At 34.3% G+C, this 20120-nt stretch overlaps 2 protein-coding genes across 10 annotated transcripts in view; both read left to right on the top strand.

Moving 5' to 3' along the window:
* The window catches only part of LOC113231864 (fatty-acid amide hydrolase 2-B-like), a 180320-nt gene extending 177566 nt beyond the window's left edge, over window positions 1-2754 (top strand). The window contains exon 8 of the mRNA XM_026466400.1: window positions 1639-2754. Within this exon, the coding sequence (XP_026322185.1) occupies window positions 1639-1941 (303 nt within the window). The 3' untranslated portion in view covers window positions 1942-2754. The remainder of the gene's footprint in view (window positions 1-1638) is intronic.
* A 5841-nt stretch (window positions 2755-8595) lies between these two features.
* LOC113231758 (guanine nucleotide-binding protein G(q) subunit alpha) overlaps window positions 8596-20120 on the top strand; it is a 49041-nt gene continuing 37516 nt past the window's right edge. For 8 of the 9 annotated variants that reach the window (XM_026466267.1, XM_026466271.1, XM_026466273.1 and 5 more), the window contains exons 1-2: window positions 9017-9166; window positions 9259-9462. In XM_026466267.1, the coding sequence (XP_026322052.1) occupies window positions 9345-9462 (118 nt within the window). In that variant the 5' untranslated portion in view covers window positions 9017-9166; window positions 9259-9344. Of the gene's footprint in view, window positions 8769-9016; window positions 9167-9258; window positions 9463-20120 lie in introns of those variants that run through there. The other variant, XM_026466269.1, reaches the window with a different exon arrangement.

Below are 20120 nucleotides of genomic sequence, written 5' to 3'. Positions count from 1 at the left end.
TACATACACTGCTATAATCTATACACATATTATAAGCTTTGTGATGATATGTTTAGCAACAGCATGTTACGGCTGGTGAAATGGCGGCAATTAAAAACTTTTCTCACGCATGTCACACAACCGTAGTATTTATTTAATCCATAGACAAGCTAGAGTCGGCCCCAACTATCATATCGTTCGATGTCAAGTAACGTGTGAAATTTGCCAAAATGGTTTGCTAATGACATTTCATTTCGAATAAAACTTCATCTCGACTGATATTAGAATTGAGGTCGAATCAAATTGTTTTGTTTTTCAGAGATGTTCGAAATTTAAATGGAATAATAAAATCGAAATCGATGTTATTATTAAACAATAATAACATTATCACAGATAAGAAATTTGATCTAACATAACAGTTTATCTCTAAAACTGGTCGTACGTAATTTGCGGTTTTTTAACACATCATAGAGGGTTTGTGATTATGTGTGTAGATAAACAAAATAAAAGAATAGCTGGCAATATCTGTAAAAATCTATGCAATAAGCGCCATCTAGTTACTTTGTTTGTTATCACTAGAAATTATGGTAGCTTTGATAAATTGCAGCTTGTCAATGTAAAACAAATTAATTAATGTCAATGTTTATTACCTACAAAGATAGCTATTTGGTACTCGTACGACATCTGGTGTAAAAATAGGTACTAAGTACTCAACTACTCTGTCCTGTATTGCGATTAGCAGTCCTCGTGAGTCAGTGGTCATAGCCTGCAGCGAAATTCCAAGTAACAAGGTTTAACCTGAAAAGCAGCATGTGATACTGAGTCTCCATTTCTTTTTATAACATCAAGTGACGGAATGTGGTCTGTGGACGGGACGATCAAGTCGTGAGGCTGATGGTAAACTACATGCCTGTGTATGACAATTACATAAAGATCTGAGGGGCACTGCCACTGCGCCCGTCACCCTGAGACGTAAATTGACACGTTCCATGTGCCTGTAATTTCACCAGCACTCTTACCCTTTAAAACCGGAACACAGTAATGCAGATATTACTGCAAGGCGGCAGAGATAGGTAAGGTGGCAGTACTACCCTGGACGAACTCTTTCACAAGGAGCTCTACTGCTAATAAAATAATACACTCCTTAATTTTCATTAGCACTAGATTCTACTACATTTACGAAACTGTACGTTTATGAAACTTTTTTCTTGTAAATTTGTACTTATGAATAAATATCTTATTATATTGTGAACGTTCGAGAACGTCTTTACAGCAGTCTAAAAGCTGCTTATTACCAGTTGACTCTACATATTACAGTTCTTCATCCCGTCGTAATACCATTTTACAAAATATAGTAAAATGTAATATAGCAGTAGAGTTCCTTGGGATAGAGTTCGTCCTGTGAAGTACTACTTGCCTATTTCTGTAATGAGATCATTACTGTTCCGGTTTAAGAGTGCTGGTGAAATTACAAGCACAAGAGACTATCAACTTATGTCTCTGGTGTAGTAGAGGTGTCTCACAGACCTTTGCGATTTAAAACTCAGACTGTCACTGCTATGGACAGGTGTGTCGCTAACCACCAAGTGCACGATTTTGTTCGTACTGTCGTCTCTTGATATAGAGCTTATGCACGATTCAATTCTTTTTTTTTTACAGAAAGCCCTATCAGGAGATACAGTATTATTATTTCCAACGTATCCGTACCCAGCTCACATACACTACAGAGTGTACTACAGATTCCTAAATTGTGGATATCTTACAATATTCAACGCTCTTGGCCTCCCAGTAACTGCATGTCCCCTAGGAGTGACTAATAAGGGACTGCCAGTAGGAATACAGATTGTGGGAAATAAATGCAGCGATCATTTGACCATTGCCGTTGCAAAGGAATTCGAAAAAGCGTTCGGAGGCTGGGTACCCCCTAATCAAGAAGTTATCAATAGTATTAAGACTACATAATATTGTTTTAAGTATTTAGTTCGAATAAGTGTACTAGCCTCCTTATCATAACTAAACGTACTCGACATTTCTAGCCTAATTGAGTTATTAACATTATCTGGAATTAGCAAAACGAGATCAACAACCCCCTATAAGCGGTTTTTTATATCTTATTTAGTTTCAGTTTTATTGTTAAGCAAACCAGCGTACTTGATATTTTTCAAGTAAAAAAAAATTTCGGTGCCAATATCTCCAAAATTACCAAAATGTAAATGCGTTTGTTATGACAAGGAAGATAGTGTAGCTCTCTACGCTACAGTGAACATGTATAAAGTATCGATAAACTCACAATGGGAAATAGCAAATTTTTTTTTTTCTCTCAATATTACCTACGTAGATGCCTTTAGCAAGTTGAAGACAACGAAAAGAAACAGGTAATTCTTAGCACAAATCAAAATATGTCACATCAAGAATTATGTATGTATGTAAACACTTTATTGTATAACAAAGACAAATAATTTTTTTACAAAGAAATAAAATGTTATTGTACAACGGCGAGCTTATCCCATAAAGGGATTTCATCCAGCTAACCTTTGAAAAATTTAACAGAAAGTTGGCTCCTGTGTCGGCAATAAAAACTAACAATTATCATGAAATTTAATGTTACAGACTCAATAATTATAAGAACAAATTTATTATGTCAAATGTACACACTAATACATAATATTAAGTAAATCATGATGCTCTAATACATATAAAATATACAGTAAAATGCATGCAATGCATTATATAAAATAAGACTATAAATGAATATGTGAAATGTAAACAAATATTTCGTAAGCTCTAATATGAAGAGTCTGAATAGTCCCAAGATGACTGTTAATTATTATTAACAAGTACACAGAAAAACTTTGTTCTCTGTGAGTCGATAGTGGTGTTTAGTTCCTATAATAAACTTTAGATATCAAAACAAAAAACAATATCAAAGTCTTGCTAACAAACTGGGCTTGTAGATTTGGGCTTGTAGGGACACATTTAGCATTGTAATCATTTTCAGTTCAATTTTCATTAATTGGAATCAAAATTAAACGGTTTCCGCGTGGAATATCATTGTGTTATAGCCATGAATAACACAAATCTATACCCTGACTGCTTTTATTGTCATGGGACTACAAAATGATAAGCACTTTGTAGCAATATGACAATTTAAAGTTTGTTATAGGAATTTAACACCTCTATAAATTTATTATTTTATTGAATATCGTGGTGTTTTACTACCATCATATTCATAATATTTTAAAAATGAATCAAATCAAATCAAATCAAAAAAGAAAGAAAGAAAATTTCCTTCGAGCCGGCTGGACTCAAATCAGCTACTTTTTCACCAAACGATAAATTTCTTATTGTTACAAGTCTTTTTTTTCTGGTTTTAATGGCTTTTTTGCCACAGCGCCACTTGTGAGAAACCTATGAAACTTTTAACCTCTATCGGTTGTCAGCCAACAAAAGTTTTTCTGAGTGTATATTGTACTTAATTACTTTTTTGAAAACGGTATGTACGTTATATCTCTTTATTTTTATTTACGAATTATGTATAAGGAAAAAAGCTAAAATCACAAAAACAAAGACCAAAAATATTTCCATACACTCATCACAAATCTATTATTTACTAATTTGTAGGTACATGACTAGGTATGTTTATGTATATAACTGGTTTAACAATTTACACATTAAACTCTGTTTTGTTTTTAGTAAAGTTATTGACCGTGTGTCTTCTCATGTGCTTTAAATTTCGGTCTATTGCATAAAATCCACATATCACTGTTGTGTTATATTTTATACCTTTAAGTACTTGTTAATATTGTTAATGAGATTGTGATAAAAATCTTGTATTAAGTATAAGTTTTATATAGGACTGGGATAGAAAAAAATAAATTTTTAAATTAATTTTGTTTATTTTCTTATAACTTGCATTATACTTTTCTTTATTTTGAATATTATTATAATTCTAAGGCTTAGTTTCGTATAAGTATTATATTCTCAGTTTCTCAATTTTGCCTACGGAGTTAATATTTACTATATATTTTTTACAAAGTTAAACACTTTGCCAACCATTTTACAGAGACTATTGTACTAGTCTACAAAAAAGAGTGTCATTGACAATAACACCAATTGTACTATTGTATATTAATGTTGTCAATGCTTCGTTACTAAGGCATTACTACGACTACTATGATACTTTATGAAACCATTGGTATAATAATATTAGACGGCGCGCGTTGCGCCGCGCTAAAGCGGCTCGCGAGAGCTTTCTTTGCGATTTGTAACTCGTTGGGTTTTTGTGGGAGTTAGCAGGGTATGATCGCGTCAATGCGTATCCTTATATATCTGAAAAAAGTCACTCGTATTATCGTTGATAATAGCGAACATTCAGGAAATTCAATCTTCGTCGAAAGTCAATTTTGTATGGCGGCCATCTTGAATTCATAGAAACTATTTGTGCCGGTAGAACCTGATCCTAGACAACTAACATTTGAGAGTCGTGGAACCATCTCTGGCGCTCTGGACATCCGTAGTATATAAAGGTTTAATATAAAAAGATGTGTATATATTCGTATTATTTATTTAATATTTAATATAATTTACTAACAATCTTTGGACCTGGTTCCGAAATAATGATTATTTATCTATGAGTTCCGGTTGTGGAACTATAACAACTTGATAACGAATAAGTATAATAATTCAAATACAATAAAATCTTACTACCAGCAGCTTTAAAGGATTGTTAGCTCAAGCATAAGCATCGTACAGTTTTTTATTTTCAAACAAATTATTTTGTTACTAAACATCGATTTGCTCGTACACACAATTGTCAGTGATTTAACTAGTACTGACGCGGTACACAGAAGCCTTAGAGTGTCACGGCACAATGTCGCGTGCTTGTCCTAGACATAAGGATTAACCTTGGAATAAACCGTTACCAATTGTTACTGAGTGCTAACACGACTATTTCTAGCTATATCTGCATTGATGGCCATTCTACATAATTACTGAAGGTATCTAGTTTATTATGTAAGTATGTAATAAGGTAGCTAGTGATTGCAATGTTCCAATACATTAATTAGACACACTTTTTTTTATCAAATTAATACCTATGTGGTTCAAAGTATGGACGAGTATTCCACGTAGGGGTTTCCATTTTTAAGCAGGTCTCGACGGTTGTTACAAACGCAGTGGGTTTACATTTCTACTATTTTGATATATCTGATGTCCAACACTTATCAACTGGATGCCCAATTTTACGCGATCGTATGATATTCATGTCGTCGCGCCAAAAATATCGATCATGATAAGCACCAATGACACGCCATTGGGACCTGATACGCCTTTAATCTTTAGATGTTGAGTTAACATTATGCTGTCGTGATTACAGAGGAACAGGCAAAATCTTACGGTAGGTAATTAATATTCCCGTAGTAGTAATAAGTACGAACGTTACTAATAAGTAGTTACCTAATGAAATTCAGATTAAACATCAGAGATAATAAAGTAAATAATACTTTTTCACTGTCTCCCGTTCCGCATCTTGCCCGTGTACCACCGAATGGTTGATATAGGAATTACATTTATTCCACAACGGTCTTGACGAGTGATGCCCAATGTAAGACCAAGACGAGACTAACCCATTCTTATGGTCGTATTCCAGAGACTCTACTCAATGCTCAAGTCAGGACTTGAGTATGATACGACCCTAATGGCAAGGACTTGAATATGATATCTAGTGCTTTAAATCATACTCAAGTCTTGACTTGAGCATTGAGTAGTTCTGGAATACGACCCATAATGTAGGTCTCGCGTTAATGTACCAGGTTTTGGCATTGCACACTCAGTCTTGGTCTTGATTTCGATCTTTTGCTAGAGTCTAGCAAGATTTACAATTATCTGTTGTTACTTATCAATCTACATTATTCTTACAAAAATAATTGAAATTCTTTGTTGAATCCACCTTGATTCAGATTTTAGAACAACGCAACAAAAGATAGGTACCACCAACTTCAAGTACATAGATATCGTTGAGTACATTTTGAGTGCATATTGGCATAGGTATAGGGAGGCCAACCAAATGACGAAAAATTAACTTTGAAAATAATTTACAATATTTTTACGGACATATTGGTTGGTTATAATTTTAAACATATACACTAAATCCACGCATAAGACTAATAAATAATATTAATTTAGCGTGTGGAATGGATACAGCCCGTACCGGTTCATTATTTACTTTTTCGATTTCAGGTGTAAGTACATTGTTGTTGATAATTCGGTACCTTCGCTGATGATAGTTGTATTTTGCTACATTAATTTATTGGAATAAAAAAACTAGGGAAGTTTTTTACTCAGTCAGGTTTTTTTATCTTTACAGTTGAGTAAAAAAAATACATTTGACACAATAGTTTTTCGTGTTATAAAACCATCCAACTTTTATTGTTAAATGAAACCTAGGTTTTGATAACAATATTATATAATATCTTATCCGACCATGTTTTGTTATGGCGACCATGACGACTCCTAGAAATTCGGAATCCAGAAAATGCAAATTTGCCCATACACTCGTCCGTGTTCATGTCGTGTCAGTGGAACAGGAATCCGCTACAACTGAGGGAGAGTTCAAATAATGTGTCGCTCTAGGTTATCCACCTTACCATGCTGAATCGCCGAGTCCACCAGACCCTTACCTAGTTGCTTTCCTCAATGCGCTATGCAAGAGGTATCCGCGTCGAAAACAAAAGGAATGAGGGAGAAATTTGGTAACGGGTTATGAGTGATACCTATTGCATCAATAAATATATAAATAAATCGTGTAAATATTAATAAAAGGACATGGAGTTTTAAAGTAACTGCTAGACGCAGGAATCTCGCACCCTCAGTCTTGTTCTTGCTGAAATCTTGTAGGGCTGGTCTTGATATTGAAAAATGCTAAACCTAGACTTCACTGTAAGATCAAGACCGATTTAAGACAACACTATTCTTTATAATTCTGACAAGTAACAAAAGTAACTATTCTTCTTCTTTACTGGCGGTGCCTTCTTTAAGATTTCAACAGTGTCCGTTTTGTAAAATTGTTTAATAAATTATGATGAAACGCCAATGTCAGTTGTGAGAAACCTTTAATAAAATCAGAAGTAACTCTGAGGGTCGTATTCCAGAACTCTACTCAATTCTCAAATTAGGACTTGAGTATGATTTCACGCACTGGAAATACGACCCTAATGGCAAGGATTTGAGTATGATTTTCAATGCTTTAAATCATACTCAAGTCCTGACTTGAGAATTGAGTATGTCAGGATTTGAGTATGATTTCAAGCACTGGAAATTGCAAGAACATGAGTATGATTTCTAGTGCTTTAAATCATACTCAAGTCCTGACTTGAGCATTGAGTACAGTTCTGGAATAGGAACCTGAGAAAATGATTTGACTGAAACCAACGATCCTATATTGCCTGAAACCATCTACAATCGTAGCATAGACAATGTTCGTAAAGTCCGTATGGTCTTGAGAACCCTAAACTCTATTAGCGCTAATAAATAACTTCTCATTTGTACAAATCATGGAGTCGTGGCCAGTTTAGTCTTTGCACGCTGCACGAAATCTAAATGTTGGGAACATTGACTTACAATTAGATGGACGTCGGGTCCGCGCTAAAAAGTGTCCGCACTTGTAAGGCGCTAAAATCGTATACAGAGCGCCAACTCCGCTTTAGTCTTCATTTGTTCGACTGACAGCGCGATACTGCGATGACATTACAATTTAAATTTCGAATAGGTGGACTTGGGACATTTTTTTCGTGGTTTTTATATTAGACCCGTCGTCCATTTATTTGTAAGTCAATGGTTGGGAAACAAATAATCGTAACACAACATATAATAAACATTTTGATAGAAATTAAGTCGAAAAGGTAGGTATTGAAAATTAGTCTTGATACTAAATATCGTTTATTTTATTTAGTATTTATTAGTATACTTATTTATACATTTCTTATCTAATATGAATTGATGTCAAGCAAAATAGTGAATACAAACAAAACTATACGAAAATTAACCTTAAAAAACGTAGACGTCTACGTCTAAGTAAAATTATTATTTTCAGTAATTTCAACAGTAAAAAAAAAGAACTTTTTGCCGCAGTCATACTGTGGCTAAATTCCTTATTACGTGAAGCCAAAAACTAAAAAAAAGAACATAAATCTCAGTAACAGGTTCATGGTAAGTATTAAATTATTAGTTACTTTGTCCCAAGAAATTACTTACGTTCTATAGGTGACCATAGGCAACAAATTTACTTTATTGCTCATCAAGTACGCAACAGCAACAATTTTTTCAGCCATGTAATGAGTTTTTTGCGAAACCTGTCTAAAGTTGGAAATATTATTTAAACAAATCCTTAAATCTCATCTAAATACTTAATTTTTTATTCATTTGTCAATTTACCCAAAAAACATTTTTTTCTTAAATTCAATGACAATTTGATGACAGAAATGACAGCTAAACTGTCAATTAATTTGATGAGCATGAAAATTAGATCGGATTTTGTAATTACATTAATTTAATTCATTAAATATTGATTTATTAATAATATTTTAATCATTTTCACAATGCTCAATTGAATATCAGTCCGCTATTTTTTTACTTGCTAATACTCGCACAACGCACGCGCAGAACATCCATCGCCCAAAATCTCCCAGCGCCATATTGAGAGAGGCGGACGTTGTATGACTTGAGTGATTATCGTGGTTAGTGCAATAAATTGAAGTGGAACATTTGATCGTGCCCTATGGATATACATTCGGGTACGTAACTCGGAAGAAAAGGCGTATACGGAGCGTCTGTTAACATGCAGTGAGCCCCGGGAAATCCCATCGTAACCTAGACATGGGCTGTTCTAGTTATCAGTAGATTACCTAGGTATCATCAATCCGCTATTTGCTCACAGTTTTAATCTTATTAATACACACGTGTGGGGAATAGCCATAGGTTTCTTGAATCTAGTTACATTAACAAGATTATGCGATCGCTTCACAAGGTTCCACGCTCGTATATAAACGGATTTCGAAGTGTTTATGTCGGCAGTTGACAGGAGCGTATATGTATATGACCGAACATAAGTCACCACACCCAGTGACCGGATTGTCGGTTTTAGTATTTGATAGTTTATAGTTCGGATGATTGTTCGCGCGTCGACGGATCGGTACGTGATATAGTGAGCGATCGTGGTGTTAAGCTGTGGCTTTGGGCGCCGCCGCCGTGATACAGTGCGTGTAAATGATATGTGGTTTTTAGGAGTGGTGTGCCTCGGTTGAAAGGCCTGCCGAAGGGACAGGGCTCCGCGCGTGAGGACGGATTGCGGCCCTCCGCTCTAAGGAAACATGGAGTGCTGCATGTCAGAAGAAGCCAAAGAACAGAAAAGAATCAACCAAGAGATAGAGCGGCAACTCCGGAAAGACAAACGAGATGCAAGAAGAGAACTCAAATTGCTCCTGCTCGGTAAGTACTTATGCATTTTTAGTATTATAACACTTAGTTTATGAAGGTAATCAGGCATAACCTTGGGCAACAAGTCCCTGTACTATTGCCATAAAGACAACATATATAGTAGATAATTTCCTATATTACAGCTTAGTTAAACAACTGATGCCCATTTTAAAGTGTTTCAAGGGATAAAAGAAATTAGAATCACATGTCCAGGAGTCCTTATACCCAGATCTTTATTTGAAGCTTGGTCAAAGAACACACCCAAAGGCTGAGTTAGGTAATGATAATCCAATAGGCGTATAAAATTTTCTAAGATTATAATGTTGTAACAAGTGGTTTATTGCATTGCATTATATACAATTACAGTATCTATGCTCTGTGTATTACACATTAAATTCAATGCAATTATTACAATCTTCATTATGAGGTGTTATGTTCATCAGTTGCTGTTGGATACTATGTAAATGATTAAAATTACTGATGTATTTTCTATATTTCAGTCTCCCTACTACTGCATTGTTTTATAAGTTGACGAGTTAGTTACATTTAGAAATATTACAAATTTAGCTGCTAGAATGCTGGTTTCTATTATAGTTGAGGTACTCACTCATCATGTCAACTCGTATTTATTCAATCAGTGGGGTTGGTTAAGCCATAGTTCACCTTTCACACAGTTTCATCATCATTGACATATAGTCTGATTAAAACATTGTTCTGTTATTGAGATGTAGAATTTGATACCGTAATGGGAGGATATTATTAATTAGTAGTGAATTATACCATATTACAGATCTTAGATACCGCGCAAACACTCATACATTTGTTAATCATACTAATTCATACTTTTTACTGTATAAAATCATCAAAGCAACCATTAGAAGTATCTATATTTGAATGAATGTGGTTTGGTGTTGCAAGTTATGAGACATATGACATTTAAAACCACTGCTATTTCCTTATTTCTTTAATAAATTAGTCAAAGATATTGCCATAACTACATTTGTAAGAAGATTTTTGACCATTTTATAGATTTCCACAATGTTACAGTAGGTGGGAAGTAATACAAGTATATACTTATATCTAAACATTAAAATATAAAATTTACTGTATCTATAATATTGCACTGTTAATACAATGGTGTATTAACTCAAAAAGTGTATTTCCTCAGAATTGACGAAAAACGAATTACGAATTACTCACTTCCCGTGAAATATCTGTATAAATTTATGTATAGGTTATTTATTTCCTACTTACCAAATATATATAATTAAAAATAAAAGAGAAAAAATAATTTCTTGTTTTTGAATAAGGACTATTTTGGCCAGAACCAGCTCACATAAAGCGTGTCTCATTTGGAGTTAAATAGATGATTTTAGTTGTTTTTTACAATATTCTAACAACGGTTTTATTGATGTGTAGAGAATCAAATTTTACGTTCAACAATGATATAATCTTGATTTTCACATATTTCGAGTTATAACACTATTGTAATAGCAGTGCGATATGTTCAGAGTGCTTTAAATTCATGAGGCAGTTATTTGTTTTCACTTTTCAGGTTTCAATCTTACCTTAGTTGACTTTTGTGAATAAATGTACATATAGATAAAATTCTGAATGTATAGATAAAATGGATATGTATAGATAATACTTTGGATGTATTTTTTTTTAAGTGTTCAGATCATTTTATTTTTGACTGGACAAGTCAATGTACTTATGTATACAATCTTTCATTTTGTAAATTAAATTATTAGAATTGTAAGGACTAATGTTTTGATAAAACTTTAATTAGAGTGTCCAAAACATTTTTAGAATTAGCTTCTGAATACTTTCGAGGGCTGTCACGGGACATTGGTTTGAATAAGCACACATCCAACTCCCAGCTATGGGTCCTTGAAGCAGATAATATGTCTTTGCACCTCCTAAGCCAATCTTGCGCTCTAATGGCCACACTAAATACCCGAATGAGGTAAAAATAAGTGAAGCTAAGGACATCCTGCAGTTATACACATTATTGCCATTTATTTGGAATGTAATTACTGACGGTCAATATATCAATTGCCGGTTAGTGACAAACCATGAATATTGTGCACTAATAATAATATAGGATTTTGATTGATATTAACCAATGGTTGGTATCAAGTGTTCTAAATAAATAGATAAATGTCTACATATGACATGGATAATATAATAAATAATAAATATTATTTAATTACTTTTTTCTACAATATCCATAATTAGTTAAAACAGTACACAGTAAACAGTTGCTTGTAGTTAATTAAAAAATTGTTTACTTTGGTAAAAGGTTAGTTATCTACTATATTTTTTTAAATGGCGCCGCTTGAATTACTTTAAAATCCAACTTCAGCTTTTTAGGTGTATAGTTTTTTTTTTACTTAGCTATTTCCTCAAATTCGGATTTCGAAAAAGTAATTAATTCATATTAGTGGAAATAACCACTCTATGTCACTCCTTATATATATGTGTAGACATTTATCTACTTGTTTGGAACACCTTATTCCGACCATTAATAATAACAAAACAGTATAAAAATTCTTTATTCTTTACTATCCAAACACAAGACACATTGTATTATTGAGCTTTTTTATGAAATAATTCCACTAGTTTTTATTATGATTATTGACTTGCCAACAGAGCAATACCCTCTACTGTCAGAATGCCAAAAAATACAATACAAAGATGTTTAACAAAAACACATGGAGAATTTCGACAACTTGATAACTTGAGCCGTAGCTCTAAGTGCAATATGGTGCAGTATGGTTGTGGGTTCAAGTCCCATCGGGTTGAATAAAATTTTTCTTTGTGATTTTTGTATTAATAATAACAAGACACATTTTTTTAAATCCCTATACATCTGATGCATGTTCACTAGTCAATTGTCATTCATGTCTTCGATTTATTAGTACATCTTTAGAACTCTAGTTCTAGTTATGGCAATCTACATTTTAATTAACATGAATGATTCATCAATGGATCTTTTAACACCTGTGAGTACAAAAACTACATAACATATCATAACCACACCATCTGGTACCTTACTTGTATAAATAGTACATTGCAACCAGGTGTCAATTTTATTCTAAAATGTGTGCCCACTAGAACCACGTTTGATAAGTGTAAAGGAGTAATTATTATTAACCCTGACTGGGACATGTACCATACAAAATTTGATTATAAGCCTTTTTTTATTGTACATGTGCAATATGGAAATAAATAAATTATTGTAATGTCGAGTTAAATTAAGGAGTCGACGTTGAACCCTGTTACGCTAGTCAAAAAAAGCTTTACATTCATGTAATACGAGCGAAAAAGACGTGTTTTCGCGCCGCGGTCTATGCGGTAACAAACGCACATCTTTTTCACTTTAGCAAGGACATAAGCTCCTTTAACTGGCTCAAGCCGAAACCATGTCGATAAGTATGGTGACTCCCTAAGAAAAATATCAGTTCGATAATATAAAATAAATAGTCTGTGTGTACGTTCGCAATGACAACTGTGTCAAGCGTCTCAGGAACCTTGAGGCACCGAGTTTTTCTATTTTATGGCTTCTGGTTGACACAGGAGTTACAAAAATAGTGTACTGTTGTATCTACCGCTCGCACAGTGGAGATTAGGAGACGACCAAGTTGTTCCAACGTCTGATGAGACTCAGCTCAGGTACCCAGTGGCGCAACTAATAATTCTGGGGGACTTCAACGCTCACCATCAAGAATAGTTGTTCCCATACCAGATGACCGATCACGCTGGGGGAGAGACGTGTAAACTTGCGTTAACGCTAAGCCTTTCCCAGCTTGTCAGTGGCGCCACCAAGATCCCAGATATTGAGTCTCATACAGCTAATTACTTGGACCTTCTGTCAACAACTGATCCAGACCGCTACTCTGTGGTTGTGGAGGCCCCACTGGGTACTACCGACCTTTGTCTGGTGAAAACTGTATCCGTACACTCCCCACCCGATCAGGGCCCTAGTGGTATGAGACGGGTGTGGCGATACAAGTTAGCAGATTGGGACGAAATGCGCCATTTCTTTGCGTCATATCCTCTCCTAGTTCTCCGGACTAGACGTAGCAGTGTCCTGTGACAATGTTCGGACATAGCTCTCGACTTAAACGCCCGCTATAGCATGGTCTTACAGAGGAGTCTGTAGTCTCCTCAGCACTACGTCCAGAGAAGTACAGCTACCATACCTGTTTCTGCCAAGCAGTAATGTGAGTATGATTGCGTTCCGGTTTTAAAGGGTATGGGTGCTGGTGAAACTACAGGCACCTGGAAGTTGTTAATTTTATGTCTCATGGTGATGGGCGCAGTGCAGTGCCCCTCAGATCTTTGCAATTTAAAGCTCTTATTCGCACAGCAACTGTTTTGGATAGGCGTGTCGCTTACCACCAGGCGTATGACTTTTTAATCCCGTTACTTGAAATATTTAAAAAAAGTAGGGTAATTGGTGGCTCTTCCACAATACAAGACAGTATATATGAGTAGTTTGCCCAAGAAAATCAATGTTGGTAATTTTGATAAGACGCAATCGCTCCACAGGCGCCTTTACCCATGTAGTTGACCTTATTCCGCTTCTATTAACTGTACAAATGTCGATTTTACCTTTTAACAGAAGAATCCAAATGATATAAAAATGTAAAAAATAAAAACTCAATTGATTGTTCATCCTAAACTGATCTCTGTTGGCAGAAAATGAAGCCATGAGATAAAATTCTCAACATTCCAGATAAGAAACAAATACTCTCGATAATTTAATAATAACTATCATGTGATGAATAATTAAAAAAACAGTTTTTTCTACTTAAAATACCATAAATAAGCGTTAATGTTAAAAGTTGGTTCTAGGGTTGTTGCGAAATCAGTATCCGCATCCAATGATAGTCCACACAAATTAAAATATCCGCTTCCACATCAGCCTCCGCATTGATCGATGCTGATGTTCATTGCTGAATTTAATATTTATACCAAATTAGTTCTTGCACTGATTAATGTAGGTAGGCATTTTTAAAATTCTATTTAAGTATCATAATTTGCTTAATTTATTATAAGTTCCACATTTATACCAATAGACTATTATAACATACTTTATTAAAGGTTGTGTTGTTGTAACCATTTCTATGCTCTCATATTTTTTTCCTTTTGTTTTATGCTTTTGTCTCATAATAGAATGTTTCAATGCATTCATTGGTAATTTTATATTCTATACTTTATTTTGAATTCCTTTCAACATCATTTAATGCAAATTCTTTTAAACACGATATGAAGAATTACTCGCTTAGATTCCATCTGTATCATTTATATTGTCACTTACAATAGTGATAGTCGTAATAAGTAATTTTAACGAATATCTATTATTTACTTCACAATTTATTACATGGAATTCTGAATTGAACTATCTGAATAACTTTTATATTAATATTGTGAGTTACCTGTATTGGTGCTATGGAGACAATATATTCTAATGCACGGGCTACCTCTGAAAAGTTTGGGCTAAATAAGAATTGCCCAATCATCAGTATGAGGTCATAGGGTCGTATTCCAGAACTCTACTCAAAGCTCTAGGCAGGACTTGGGTATGATTTAAAGCACTAGAAATCATACTCCAATCCTTGCCATTAGGTTCGTATTTCCAGTGCTTGATATCATTTTCAAGTCCTGACTTGAGCATTGAGTAGAGTTTTGGAATACGAGTTGAATATTTAATTCCCACATTCAGGTTTGTTTGTGGTGTTTTTTTCACCATTCAGCCAGCGCTCCTGCTGGATTTGATGTATAACTCAGAATACATCCATAACAATTAAATATACTGCAACTACTTGTAGGTACTTTCTGATTATCCGTAGATTGTGCTCTTTATATTTTTTATCCGACTTCAAAAAAGGAGGTTTTCAATTCGATTGTATTTTTTCCTTTCCTTGATATGTTACGCGATTTCTCCGGCATTTGTGAGCCAATTTGGATGATTCTTTTTTTATTGGAAAGAGGGTACCTACCTCAGTGTTGATCCCGTTTAAATTTGAAGAAAATATTCCACCTGTAGGGGTGGCAAACTATGGGATGAATCCGGTTTCGCGCACTTTAAGGTAACCGATTTCAATATAACTTGGCAAACAGATGAAATTCCACGAACTTTTGAGGTCGGGTTTCTGTTTTGAGATTTATTAGAGATACAATACAGTGAAAAAGAAAAATTATTTAACATGAGTTCCAAACAAGGTTGTAGGATAATCTTTAATTAATTAAATCATATGATAAGGATTTTAATGGATATAACAATAATATAATATGTTGATATGATAAAGTAGAAATATAATGTCATTAATGAAGTTTATTATATTTTCTAATCATCTAATTCATCACTTTGATAAACAAATGAGTTATTTTAGAATTTAAAACACCTTAGATATTGTTGCATCTGTTTGTGCAAGTGCGTGTGGTATAGTTATGTGTATGTGTTAGGTGGTGTTATAGTTATAATTCTAGGGTCGGCGGACTAAAGCACATAAGTCAAAATTTGAATTAATACATCTAGTGGATGTAGCACATAAGTCAAATTTATTTGTTACTTCATAAATTTCGAAATTTATTCAAGAGGTTATTTAACTTTCAACACTAAAAATAACACAAAAAAATACGTACTTATAAATTAACAAATTTTTTTAGTCTTTTTTTAGCTTTAGTCTGCCGACCCTAGAATTTATATAATATTATGAAACCTAGGGCTCTAAAGTTCTAATATGAAAGTCGGTATTACTAATAAGTATTTTAAAAGACAAGCTGAGTGAGATACCTTATCCGTTGTACTATTTTCTTATTATTTATGTAAGTGCTAACTGTCGAATTTATTAACACAATCAGGGGGCCTAATATGAACTCTTATTTCCACGCGATTTACGCCGTAAACTGCCTAGTAATTTCGTATTATGAACTGGTAATACCAGCCAGTCAGCGATCACGTGACTCTAGGCTGTTCTTCTTCTTTTCTTCATTTAAAATTTGTTATTCTGCATTTAAAAGAAGTTTTAAATGCTATGACTCCAACGAAACAAACGATAATTTCGCCAATGTCAAGTAAAAGTGCCTATGTGCGGTACTTCTACTTTATAATGTTACAACCCCATCGATACCATATCGGTAAACCCGCCAATGGCAAGTCGAGGAACGCACGCGTTTTTAACTCAAAGATTGACCGGTAAATTCCGAAAAGATTCAATGAGGAGAAAATCTACAACAACAGAGTACATACACAGACTATTACAGAAACAAATTATTTTTTTAATACACTTACACAGAACATTGACAAAGGAAGAGTGGACTAACGTTAAGAGGAAGTTGATATTGACGGGACGGGGGGATTTTAGAGGGGAGGATATCATATAGAAGAGTGATGATACGATTACAGTCAAAAAACAGGTGCTCGAGGGTAACCTCTGCCAGACCGCACTCACACAGGGAGTGGTCTCGAACACGAATCTTGGCCAAGATACAGGAGTGCATATGTGAGCTAAGCGAAGGCGAATAATTGCAGAGGCGATATTTTTCGGAATCGATTTCCTAGTGAAGAACCAAGGCTTAGTGGGAAGTTCAGGTTGGATTTTACCATAATGTTTACGTACAGTTTGGCGGGAAAATTGCCGACATGAGTTCCAGGAATTGCGCATTTGTGGGAGGGCAAAGGCTTTAGCGTCACGAGGAAAACATCGGTCATCACGTTACTCCCTATCATAATGGCTTCTTTTGCACAGAGATCCGCACATTCATTACCTTTTATGCCACAGTGGCCAGGAATCCATGCCAAGACCACCTCGATATTTTCCGTATGGCATTTAAATAAAAGATCTTTAACCTGCAAAGTAATCGAGAAGTTGTCTTTAGCTTGGAAAGGGCGCTTAACCAGGTCTTGCATGCAGCTCAGTGAGTCCATTAAGATAAGGGATTTATTCAGGTGGTGGGAGTACACCTAAGAAACCGCTTCTAGCAGGGCAATGGCTTCACCAGAAAATACGGAGTTAACGGGAGGAAGTTTGAAACTCAAAATCATATTAAACCTGGGGATCCACACTGCTGACCCCACTGGGCCCTCCTCACATAGTTTAGAGGAATCAGTAAAGATAGTGAGATAGTCAGCCCACTTTTCAGTTTTTGTCAAATTTGTCAGCCCCAATTTTACTTTTTCAGCCCCAATTTTACTTTTAGAGACGCCTAAACTGAAAAGCAACGTCGGTTAGAATATGAGACTATCATAATTAGTCTCAAAAAGAGGGACTTTGACTGGCAATATCGTATTACAAACGTTACTTTGACATTTTATTCACGGTTGACCTGTCAAAAAGTAACAACAATAAACATTGACCTACCAATAAATAGACGTCGGGTTCGCGCTGAAAAGTGTCCGCACCTATAGGGCGTTAAAATCGCATATAGAGCGTCAAACGTGCAACAATCTTCGTTTGTTCGACTGACAGCACGGTTGTCAATCATGCAGTACCATATAATAATAACTTATAAAAATTGTACAGCAATAAAATGTAAAAACAGAATTTTGATTCATATTTTCACTAAACAAATATATTGTGTTATCATAGTTATCATTTAAAAGTGTTATTTTGTACAGTTTTATAGTATTTCATTTATTAAATTTATATATAAATGAATCGTAAATATAAATTACACAAGCACACATAATAATCAAATAGCTAATTGTCCTTTTTCTACACATTGCATGCGCGAAAGATGGAAAGAGACCCATTACGTCAATTTCAAGAAGCTTATATAAACTTCTTGGTCATTTTCAATTGTTCGAACCACAAGCGATTGAAATATTTAGATCAAAGAAACTATAGAGTATAGAGCTTTGATTTTCATCTTATTTTTAAATGATTTTTTATTAAACGTTAGCTTAATAACTAACAAAATATTGTTGTAGTCGTTTTACGACTTGGGATTACCTATCTGAAGTCAGAAAATACATTTGCCCGAAATAACGTTAGCTCGAATATTCGTAATGTCAAATGTATTTTTTTAGGAAGATTACAAAACAAAAGCTAATTTTGTGAAAAACATCAAAATTACTCGAAAGCGTAACGGCTTTATTATAAATCGGTCTTCGGTCCGTAATTACGGATATTTGAGTTTACGTTTAGTTGGAATATCGGTACATTTCTTATAGTAAACGCTTATTTTCACATTTGTAGTAATATTTGTATGTATGTATCTGCCCAACTCTTTATTATTTTTTTAAGTGTATTTGTACAAAATTCGACATAATAATATATATAAAAATTAATTAATATTTACGATAAAGGCCACTCCATTACTCGTATGTTCAAGTAATTTTTAGTCGAAGCTAAATATGGTGCATTTTGTTAAATTTCCAGTAGAAGCTAAATATGGTGTTTTTTGGGGCCCTTAAATTGTTGCAAGCAAAATTAGGCAGTACTGCAATGACGCATAATTTAAATTAAATGTTTTAGTTTTTTATATTCCGTTACATGTCACTACGTTTGTATAGGTTAACTTCGGACAATTTTTTCGTGGTTTTTTGTATTAGACCCGACGTCCATTTGTTGGTAGGTCAATGACAATAAACCATTAAATTTACAGTGTCTTGGTGTAGCTTTTATTGAATTGTTAAGTGCATAATTGTATAATAATTATTATAATTTTAAGCAATCGTTTCATCATGTGTGATGAGTAGGTACGAAATGTTTGAGTGTCTCGAAAGTGATGCTTCGCACGATAATAATGTGGAAAGAAACCAAAGAAAACAACTGCGAGATCGTAGTGAGCCGTTTAAAATGGATGCACGACAATTTTTGAAAAGATACCGGCTCAGCAAAGATGTGGTCCACAATCATTGCGATTTGAACTTAAACCGCGCATGTCGAGACCTACAAAATCCACCGATTTATTGGTTGAGACTGAGGTTTATTTTTCACAAAAGCCAAGTGTAATTTCTTACAATTTAATTTATAGTCAAATATTCTTATAATATTATTGATATATGTTTTCAACAAACTACAAAGATAACATTTACCCGCGGAATTTTGTCGACGTTTGACGTCGTCGTTCGGAAACTTAATTTGCACTTTTCTTCTATTTACAAAAATAAAAATATAGTGTATTGATTTTATTATGTAGTGTCTTTATTATTATTATTATATAGTGTCTTTATTTATTTTCGTACATGAATAACACGTATCTATTATTTTTCTCTTAAACTAAGTGACAAATATAACACCGTAACTTACCTGTAAATATTCGTCCATGTTTTTGAACGTCACGCCAAAAAGCACGAGCTAGTCAAGTCCCAGTCATAGACAAAATAACCAGCAAGAAGTCAGCGAAAAATATGTATGTCGTAATACGATTTTTATCCAGTCAGTTTTTGGGCGTAAAAAGAATTGCCTGGAACTTGCATGGTTTTTTAAAAGTTCATAATACGCCCCCAGGGTGTCCAAAACTTGGGAAGCTCAATATCTATAGCTCAGATCATGAAAGGTTAATCTAATGTCGGTGTAATCGAAGGGTCACAAAGAAAAATTTCTTATAACAACCATATTCATTTTCAAGAAATTTAAACTTTTAAGGTCTTTATTTTCCCGTATCATGATCATCATCCACAGCCTGATTTCACCCACTGCGGGGTATAGGCC

The sequence above is a fragment of the Hyposmocoma kahamanoa genome, unplaced genomic scaffold (genome assembly GCF_003589595.1).
Source record: "Hyposmocoma kahamanoa isolate Upper Pololo Valley unplaced genomic scaffold, ASM358959v1 66, whole genome shotgun sequence".
Taxonomy (NCBI): Eukaryota; Metazoa; Arthropoda; class Insecta; order Lepidoptera; family Cosmopterigidae; genus Hyposmocoma; species Hyposmocoma kahamanoa.
The sequence above is the reverse complement of the archived record's forward strand: the minus strand, read 5'-3'. Positions and strand labels throughout refer to the sequence as shown.